The sequence below is a fragment of the Fringilla coelebs genome (assembly GCF_963513975.1).
Source record: "Fringilla coelebs genome assembly, chromosome: 10".
In the NCBI taxonomy this organism is placed as follows: Eukaryota; Metazoa; Chordata; class Aves; order Passeriformes; family Fringillidae; genus Fringilla; species Fringilla coelebs.
In genome coordinates, this window is record NC_140036.1 from 22,902,014 (window position 1) to 22,912,866 (window position 10,853).

The 10,853-nt window shown below is 41.1% G+C and overlaps 1 protein-coding gene across 2 annotated transcripts in view; it reads left to right on the top strand.

Annotated features, from left to right (window-relative positions):
- BCHE (butyrylcholinesterase) overlaps window positions 1-7,873 on the top strand; it is a 28,185-nt gene extending 20,312 nt beyond the window's left edge. For both annotated transcript variants that reach the window (XM_084212241.1, XM_084212242.1), the window contains exons 3-4: window positions 648-814; window positions 7,642-7,873. In XM_084212241.1, the coding sequence (XP_084068367.1) occupies window positions 648-814; window positions 7,642-7,763 (289 nt within the window). In that variant the 3' untranslated portion in view covers window positions 7,764-7,873. The remainder of the gene's footprint in view (window positions 1-647; window positions 815-7,641) is intronic.
- The last annotated feature ends 2,980 nt before the right edge of the window (window positions 7,874-10,853 follow it).

The window sequence follows — 10,853 nt, forward strand, 5'->3', positions numbered from 1 at the left end:
ACCAACAGCTGTGCTCCTTTCACATGCAGAGCTGGTTTTATAAAGGGTCAAGTCCTCTGTGCCTCTTCCCAGTTTCCACAAGATTTCAGATTGTTCCCATTTGGCCCTTCACAAACAGGACTCAACACACCTCCAGCATGAGAGCTCCTTCTTAATGAGGAATAATTGTTCTCTCTCCCAGTGCAGATCCTATCCCAGTTTAGACATTATTTCTACCTTTACTTGTATGTTTATCTCAGTCATTTACTCCAGTCTGTTTGTCCATCTAAAGGGATCAAAGGCATTCAAACTAAACCACAAATCAGTCAACCTCTCAGACTGGCAGGCTGGTTAGTTCTAGAGTCATCCCTAATAATTCACAGCTTCTGTGACAATCTCCAGATTCAAAAAGTTGCTTGAATGTGATCATTTATTAAGTTATTCCCTTTGATGGACCCAGAACACCTCAAAAAGGGGATTTTTTTTTCCTTCAAATGAGGGTAAATGAAGTTTATCTGGCTTTTTTCCCCTGTTATTTCCAAAAGGACACATCAGTCATCCCAAACTAACACACTTAGCTGAACAACTATTAAATAAACCCAGATCATGCTTTATTGTGTGCTGAGGTGGTTTCTCATTCTAAATGGAGTGTTTCTTTTCTCGTTTAGAGCTCCAAATGGGACCCTGACTAATGGAATAAAATGGCCAGTCTTCACTAGTGCTGACCAGAAATATCTGACACTGAGCACCAACACTTCTGAGGTACTGACAAAGCTACGAGCTCAGCACTGTCGATTCTGGAAGCACTTTTTCCCCAAAGTCATGGAAATGACAGGTAACAATTCTTTTCTAGATGCTTCTACACAAAACATCCGTGCAAGGATCATTTGCTGGATGTTAATGTGATAATTGAGTTCAGACCTTTCTGTTCCTGTTTGTGACTGAGATGCTCATTTGGGTAAAACTGAACTGCTGTTGGATTAAACTGTGCATGCTGTGCTGAGGGTGGACCCCAGAACGTGCCCTGTGCCTCTGGCTTTGGGGTCACCGCCCTATTTTGTGCCAGGATTTTGAGATGTGGAGTTTTCTGTCCCAAAATTCAGATGCAGCCACGCTATGAGACACTGAGTGCTGAAAGCTCTGTTCCCTGAAAGAGTTTTGGTGCCACCAGGGTTCCTGGGTGCTGGAGTGAGCAGGAAAATCAGTGCTGAAGGAGAGGTTGCACTGGGAGCTCTGGAGGCTGTAGATGTTCTGTATAAACTGTGGGACGTTGCAGGATGTTCTATTTGGCTTATATTATCTATTATTTATGGGATTCTATTTTATGCAACTGATCCCCCGAGGATATGAAGTGCACTGCCACTGCCAAGAGGGGGTTCTGGTTTCCAGCTCACGTGAGAGCCCTGTGTTTTATTTCTGGAGTGTCATTGCTGAGAGCCCAGAGCCTGCAGGACTCGCCTGTAGAAAACAGAACTGATTTGTGCCTGGCCATGTCTGCAATGGATTTATGGGATTTCACTGCCAGGAAAAGTATAATTGTTTGAAACTTTAGGATCAGTTGAACAGAGAAGACCCAAATTTTTCCAAGACCAATAGCCCTGTTTTACCAAAGCCCAGCAATAGATGAAGCCTCTGTGCTCTGGATTTCAAAAGGAATTGATTTTACAAAGTGATTTTGCAGCTCTGGAATCACATTCTGCAGCTTGACTGAGGGAAAGTCTCGTTTCAAAAATGAGATACACTTTTAAGATGTTAATTAGTAATTTAAAATCTTTCTCTAAGATTCAGTTTGAATGCTCATCTTAAAAAACACGTAAGCCTTAAAAATATGTAAACTGTCATGGTGCACAGATGATTCCTTCTGAAATAATTTATTCCCTCCTCATTAGAGTCTGTGACTGTATTATGGCTCAACTTTTATCCCCTCTCAATTCAACAGATGTTTTTCAATTAAATCAAGAGACACGAAATCAGTAGGTAAAATGAATAATTTATGAAGCCTACTGCGTGATTTCAAAATCACAGCTTTCCCAATTATGGGTGGATTTCAGGGAGGTTTCAAAGATTCTGACAACTTTGTGCTGAGCCAGGAGAACTGAACTCTTTTACATATTCCTTAAACCTGGCTGGGAAACCCTGGGGAAAAATGGGGATCCTACAAATGGGCTGAGCTTAACTAAGCCTGCGTGGAGCAGGAGGGAGAGGATCACCAGGGTTCAACATATCCTGGGGGAGAGGAGAGGAGAGGAGAGGAGAGGAGAGGAGAGGAGAGGAGAGGAGAGGAGAGGAGAGGAGAGGAGAGGAGAGGAGAGGAGAGGAGAGGAGAGGAGAGGAGAGGAGAGGAGAGGAGAGGAGAGGAGAGGAGAGGAGAGGAGAGGAGAGGAGAGGAGAGGAGAGGAGAGGAGAGGAGAGGAGAGGAGAGGAGAGGAGAGGAGAGGAGAGGAGAGGAGAGGAGAGGAGAGGAGAGGAGAGGAGAGGAGAGGAGAGGAGAGGAGAGGAGAGGAGAGGAGAGGAGAGGAGAGGAGAGGAGAGGAGAGGAGAGGAGAGGAGAGGAGAGGAGAGCTGCTCTGCCTGGTCCTGTGGGGTGAGGGATGATGAAGCAGCACTCAGGACCCGCCAGCAGACATAAATTCATCACTGTGCCACATTCGGTAACTCGCAACATCAATTTACATAATTTAATTAAAAGAAATTCACGAGCGTATTCTTAGCAAAAAGAGAAGAATCGTCGTGTCTGGATCCAAATATAGAACTGAGGCAAGAATGTTGTCAACAAGTGGCACTGCCTTGTCTTGTATCATCTGTCAGTCCTTGAAACATTGCAGTAATAAAAACAGAGTATTTCCATTATGTTCCCTGTACAATATTATCCAATTCTGACAGAAAACCCTTTGAAATCCTGTGTACAAATGTGATATAATAGCTTATATTGCAATAATTCTCTTCACTGAAATATTATTTTGCGTTTTCTCTCTCCTTTTATGCCCAAAGGACAGTGCACAGCATTAATGCAGAGATTTCCTCTTGTTCTGAAGGTCTGTCCTTTCTATTACTCCTTCCATTGAAATATTCTTAGGGAAAGAAGGTTGCTTTAACATGAGGTGATCTAAGATGACAGGGAACAAGTAAGGAATTTTTATCTTCTCATTGTTACAAGTTCAAGTAGGGTTCAACTAGGCAGAGCAGAATTCTATCAGGTAGAACCCAAAGAGGATAATCAAAACAACTTATTTTGCAGAAATCATGATTTTTCGGCATCAAGTGACCAGGATTGGCCGTGGATTTGCTTGGTAACCCATTGCCTAATTCCTGACCCACTCCTAGCCCAAGCCTTGCCACCCTCTGGGGGATTTTAAAGCCTTTAAAGGCCAGCTCCAAATGTGTCCTGGATCTGAACCAGCCTGTTCCCATCACAGGCTGGGTAAGACAAGGTCCCTGAGGCAGTTAAATATATGAGAAATATATATCTTTACTGTTAGAAAATTCACATTCTCCTCAAGCAATCATATCAGATTTTTTTTTAATTATTATGGTTATGGGCTAGGAAGATAATAAGGAAAAAATAAGGGTCTCACAGTAATACAAGAGTAACAGCCATATATAAAATATGCCTTTGATACCTCTAGACTAATTTGTGTGATTTTGGAAGATTTCTCAAGGTCTTCCCTTTGGGTTTCAGTTCATAAATCCATCACTAAAGACACAATCAGAACCTGGAGTTTTGTGTCCAGGACCAGTAGAGCTGGGCTCTCAGTTCCAAGCAGACACAATTCCTACAGGATTTTCACCCAATTTCCAAAGCCCTGAGCACAGCCTGCCCAGCCCAGGACGAGCTGGGGGCACTCAGCATTTCCCATTCCAGCCTGAAACCTGAAGGGTTTCTGCTGGCTGCTGCTGCTGCATCACACTGCAGGGACAGCAAACAGTAAGTGACTTTTAAGTGGCTTTTAGAGCAATCATATGTAAATTATAAAAGGATCTGTGTTAGACTTTACCTCCTCTACACAACCTCTAATGCACCTAAAGCCCTTCCTATTTATATGAGCTCGTTTCCTCTTGATTGTAGAACGCTGCAGGCAGCCAAACTTTCCATTTACTCTTCCATTACTATTTTAGTGAGCCTGATACATATTTTTCTAATTTATTTGATATTACTGGATCAGGTATCAGCTATGAAGAAATCAAGCTTGGTCATATGAATACATTACTTTTTAAAACCACCCTAAAAAGATCTTGAGAAATGTTCAACCTCTTGACCAATGAGCAACAAAAATTCTTGTATTTGCTGTGATCCTCCAACCAGTATCTGGATTCTACAGAGATAAATATTCAGGGTGGTAAGAGTATTTAAAAATTGACTAAATAGAAAATTTACCATCAGAATTAAATTAAATTTCCACAGAGTTGGATACATGAAGAAATGTGAATTAATCACAGGTAACCTCACCAATACTACCACACCTCCCAACATAGACTTTACTCATTGCACCTATGAGCAAAAAATTTCTGTACCTAAACCATCTGATTTCTTTCCAACATTTCATTCCATGTCAAGGAAGATAACAGACCTTGGAGTAACTCATCTCCCAGAGAGCTCTGCTGAATTCTGGAAGGACTAAAAAAATAAAAGAGAGGATTTTGTAGTCCCTAAAAACACATGTGAAAATGAATATACTGCTGTGTCTAACAAAGCTTTGATATCCAGAGAGTGTGATTGAAGAATATTCAATATAGATATTATTTGTGATGTTTGTGGAGAAACTCTCACCGTGAGAATCTACAGCCCAAACCTGTGCCATTTATCATACTACTGCACCCAGAAACTCGAAGGTTTGCAAAAACCTGCAATCATGAAACTTGTCATTGTGAGGTGTTGAGGACAGAAAAATTAATTCTATCTTGTCATCCCTTACTAATTAACAGCCTTAATGGCCTTTATCCCAATCCTAAATGTGTTTTTGTGTGTTAACATTAGGATTTGCACTTTATTGGCACATCCAGCGGTTCAAAGGATGGGATGGTGATAAATTTAACACCATTAAAGTAAGGGAGAGATGGAATGAGAGGAAATTCCAGGTGAAGAATCAAAAAGTTCCCTTTTTAAATTTTGATCTGTTAAACTGGAGCCTTTCAGGGCACTGATTCATTGCCTACAGAATCTCCCCTTTTCTCCTGGTCTTTGCACAGGTATTAAGGTGAACTTTGGGATTGCCCCAGTGGCTTCTAGAAAATTCCCTGTTTTCACTGTTAGCTGGCTCTGCAGGCACCCAGTGCTCTGAGCTGTGATTTTTGGTCAGCTTGGGCTCTCTAATCTTTTCCTTTTTTGCCTCCCAGCTGTCAGCTCATCTAAGTCATGGGTGGTTGCCTCCCAGAGATTGATGGTGCTGGTGATAATGGGATGCATTGACTTGTGACTTCAATTTGGATCTTATCACTGGGGGGAAGAAAAGCAAACAAATGGGAATCCAAGTTCTTATTTCAGTGATTTCCATCCCCCTTTTGTCTTTTAGATCCGTAATGGTGGCTCCTCTGAATTTTCTGATGTCTTCTTCCTCTAGCTGGCTCACTTGTTCACCATAATCTTTAAAAAGGACTGAAAAGCCCCATAATTTACACTGCAGAACAGTGACTTTTAATTCAAGATGTGTCTATGGCAGAAATATTTCGGTGTGTTTGGACAGACTTGAAACACCTCTACACCTGAATAATTAAAGAAGAGAGGTTTTGGGTTTCCTTTTTAATTCATAAATGGAGGTTTTGCCTGAATAAATAAAACTGGACACCCAAAATCAAGAAGAAAATGAGAAACACAGTTCAGGCAGTTTTCTCCAAATAATACTGCTGCTGCTTCATACACTAAATTGCCAATCTATTTGACTTAATGTGAAAAATTTGGCTTTGCCTGAGACCCTGACTACATGTTTAAATTAAATATGTGTAAAGGAGGGTTCTTAGAGTCAGGAAAGCAGAATGTTGTGCGTGTTTTGTCCCCATGTTTCTGCGTTCTATCTGCATAGTTAGCAATGAAAATGAGATTTTATTGTTACCAGCACTCCCAAATCATCTCTGAGTTAATGGCAGTTGTGGCCTGCAGAAAGAAAATTTAAAAGTATCTGAACTTTCCTTTGATCTCTGTTAAAACCAAGCTTATTTACAACTTTGAGCTGAGGGAGAAGGATGTGGTTAATTTATTGACATTTTCCCCCATATTTGTTCTTCACACTTTTCTTTTTGACTGCATTTAAAAGTACAGGACTTCCCAGAGAAAAAAAAAAAAATCTTGGTTTTATTTCTGGTCTCACTGGAACCAAGAAGTAAATCTCATTTCAAAGTCTCATTAAATTGCCATCTGGATTTCCAGACCAAAAAGGTTTGGAAACGTTGAGCTAAACTGTAGATAAGCGACCAAATTACTGGATGCTTCTCCAAGCTAAATCTGGGAATCAGTGAACTCTCTCTCCCGAATATTCTCTCTAGTGATGTGTAAAACACTGAAGTATTTCATTTTCACATCACCAGCCACACTTGCAGCGCTGGCAGGTCGTAAAAAAGGGGGAAGGGGCGTATTTATGGAGGGAAGAAGAACAGCAGAAGAACATAAAAGCCAGAGGAGCATAAAGAACCCACGGAGCTGTTACCTCAGGAACACCATCCCCAAGTTTTTCTGGAAGTGAGCCATGCCAGTGAGGGACACCACCAGGGCTGGGTCCAGAATGAACAAAGCACTCACAGGTCATCAATTTCTGAACTTTATCCTGAAGTCTACAGCTGATAGAAAATGATGAGCATCAGGCACTGATACAGCCTGCAGGTTTTATCCTGGGATGTTCCTGCAAGGCCACAGCCTTTCTCATGGTGTTAATCCCCTTTTGGGGCTGCAGGAGGGGGTCCCTGTCCATAAAATACTCTGGGAACCCTGTGAAGTGCTGCATTTTTATGACTCTACTCATCCTCACCCTCTGCTCCCACCCTTATAACAAATTTGGCAATAAATATTTCCTTGGGACTCAGGATTACTTGGGAAGTGCTTTAAAGGTGGGGGTGGAAAGGAATGAGAGGATGGTTTCATGTTGACCTAGTGCACATCTGACAGTGTCCTACTCCAAACCTGTGCCCTTTATGCTTTAAATTTGGGGATTTGTTCCATGGGAGGTCAAGGTCCTGGACATCCATTGAAATCCATGAAAACAATGGAAATCCTGACGTTGCCTTAAACAAAGCTGTGATTTCACCTTATCTTTACAAGCATCTCTCTCATTTTGCAGTATTTAGTCTTCAGGGTGTGTGGGTTTCAATGCAGGATATATTTAACTCAAGGGATATTTTGAGGATTAAAAAAAACAAAAAAAAAGTGACTTTAAAATGATGATTTTGATGGACAGAAGAATTAGCCAAAATGTATTTTTAAAAATATACATATTTTTAAAATTCCAAGGTGTATTTATCACCCTGCCAGAATGATATCTTTGCACTCCTTCCTTTTTGATGTAAAGACAAAATACTAATCACTGAATTTCCAGTCATTCCAGCTTTAAGAAAAGAAGCAAAAGACCATCCCATAACGTATTTGGAGCAGATGACATTGATAATCAAAATTATTTTTCAATTAGCATACAAAGAGATTCAAATTTAGATTAATGTAACCCATTTCATGTTTTACAGGAAATATTGATGAAGCAGAACGAGAGTGGAAAGCAGGATTCCATCGCTGGAACAATTACATGTCAGACTGGAAAAATCAATTTAATGATTACACCAGCAAGAAGGAGCTGTGCAGTCTCTAATTAATATGTTTACTCTTTCCAGTTTGTCCCTAGAACTGTTCATCAGGCAAATACCCAGGTAGCTTCCCAACCTGTCGAGCATTAAATATATTATGCAGATTAAAAGGAAATACGACAGATACAACTCTGATTTCAGATCTTTTATTTATTTATATTTTACTGCCTCTCTCAATAAAAAAATATAAGGCACCCACACCCTTTGTAGCATCCCTGGGTTAAGTAGGACTGTGGAGATTAAAGGCTGGAGATTAATGATGTACATATTCTTATAAATACTCTCTGATTAAACTCACCCTTCAAAGAAACAATGTAAGCTGTTAGGGGAAAATGGATTTTATTTAAAACAGAAATAGCAGTTTTACAGCATCACCATGCAGAGCACAATCAGATTTCATCTTTAACTGCAACGCCACCTCACTCAAGCCTTGTTTCAGACATAACCTCATCAACATCAACATAAAGATGCAATAACTTTGCTGGACGCACCGGGCAATATTTGCTTGTTAGACCAAAAAGTTTTAAGGCTGCCATAAAAGTGGCAATCAGTGCTTCTCCCTGGCCAAATGTGTGGACAAAGCCGTGGCAGGAGAGGATTTGAGCCGTGTATTGAAAGCCTAAATCAAGTGCTACAGTGAAATAAGCTGGAAAAGCCGCTTCTTTCCCACAATTCCCATTTTTTCAAGGGGTAAAGAATGATGGACTCACAAATAATGAATTCACACCTTTCCAGCTCAGGCATGCTGGGAAAAGTCCCTCTTATGGAAGCTCCAATTATGAATTTTTTTGTCTGCTCAGTTGCCTCCTGGTTGAGGGACACCCCACGTTTACAGGAACACGAGGGGCAGGTTTCTACACCTGCACAAGAACCTCAGTCCCTGTGTCAGCAGATTCCCAGCCCCAAAAACTGCCAAGAGAGGGGGACCTGGCCAGGAATCTCCTGGGTGGAAGGCTGGGGAGAGGATCCTTGCAGAGGGACGTGGTGACCTCGGTGGGAAGGACCCAAAGGACTCCTTGGCACGGCCAGGTGAGCTCCCTGCCCTGTGAGCTGGCATCTCCCACACTCCTTTCCACCTGTTTGAGCTGAGCCCATTAAAAACCTCTAAAGAAACCCATGGATAATTCTTCCTCCTTCCCTGCTTCTGGATGGGGCTGGAATTTTTCTGCCTGAACACCGCCGTAATTGGTTGCTTTTCACCGGCCCAACTGGGAAGAATAAATGCCAAGAATTTGATGAATGTAAGTAGTATGTAAGAGCAACAAGCCATCTCGTAAATAAATTATCCCCAAGCTTTCTGTAAATGCAAGAGCATCTCAGTGCATCTATTTTCTGTGCTAGTGATTGCAAAATGCCTCCTCGGATTGAGCTGAAGAACTCCAGATAATGAACTGAGAGTGTTCTCTTTCCTGGCAATCAGTTTGACCACACAGGCTCCCTCCACCCAAAAGGATTTATTTATACAGGGAGGCCAAATTCTGCAAGAGAGGAGGGCCTATCATCTTTCCAGTTATTTCTAAGAGAACACAATTATTTCCCGGACCACTTTATGGAAAACCACTTTTTAGCACAGGATTTTCAAAGGCTGTGCAGTCAAACCTGCACAGAGGAAAAAAAAATCTGATCAGTTTAGAACATGCTGATCAGAACTTGAAATGATCTAGGATCCAAAAGCCCTCTCTGTGTAGCACTACATGTTATTAGCATTACATGTTATTAGTATAGATTAGCATAGTATTTATCAAATATTCTTCTGAAAATAAACACAGGAGGGTGAATTTTTTGTCCTTCCTTGAGCACTTCCCATTTTATTTCTCTGTTCTTCTTCATGGGGATGTTGGGTGCTGCTGTGCCACAGTGAGCCTTGACAGCACCATCAAAGCAGCATTTATCTCTTCAGCCATCCTCCTCACAGCAATATTTCCTTATCCACCTGTCTGATCAGCCTAATCAATGGGGGAAAAATATCTGAGCCAACTAAAATGTAAAACAGCCTTTGGAAAGGAGCTGAAGGAGTTCATAAAATATTTGGTTGTCAAGGTGGGTTTTGTTTGAGTAAAACAAAGGTTAAACCACTTTTTGAAGGTTTTACTGATTTTCTCGGCGTGACTTGCTAGCTTTGTATTTATTCACCTGCTGGGAAATAATATCTCCATTTATCATTCAAATGAAATCAGTACATCATGTAGTCATTCATGGCTCATATCTGCAAAAAAAAACCCAAAACAAGGAAAGCCTGAAGTACTTGGATGTAAGTGGTTAAGGTAATGAAGAGTGAAAAAAGACTGTGATTGCTGAAAATGATGATTATATATTAGAGGGATATCTCACCCAGACCTTCCTGAAGATGGAATGTTGTTAATTGATGTTTTCTTTTCACTCCTGAGAGCCAAGAAACACGGGTTTCTCTGTGAAACCTGAGAAAATGTGTTGATTCTTTCTTACCATCCCTGACACCCAGAGCAAGAATTCTGAATTTAGTCACAGAGTTGATGAAAGATCAGAACAAGATGAACTGCAGTGCCAACAAAAACGTTGGCATTAAACCAGTTGCCACTGGGTTTATAATCTCCCAGGTTTAATGACAGACATTTCACACTTATTTTAGATATTGGCATTGGAGGACTGAAGTCAGACATTCCCCAGCAATCAAACCCACCTTTTTTTTATTTTTTATTTTTTTCACATTTTAAATTTTTTGTTAGATAAGCCTTCAGTAAAGCAAAGCACTATTTGTGTGAAATCCAATCTGAGCATCAAACTCAGGAGAGTTGGGATGTTCGTGGTACCAGGCCTGGTCTGCAAAGCTGGACCAACCAATACTGAGGATTTCTGGGTTCCAACAGAGTCCAAAATTGTCCCTAACACAAATTAGACCCTGCCAAAATTGCAGATATTGCCCTGATAACTTGTACCCACCCCACAGCTTTTTACCCCTCAGAGCCTGGATTTTGGAATGGAAGTTCAGGCATTGCCATCCCAAACCTTGGCTCTCACTCTGATATTTTCACACTAAAAAAGGCAAATTTCTGTTGAAGTGAGAGGCTGGGGTTTGGCCTTCTTTGGTCATTAAAAGCTCAGTCTGTTTATCCAGC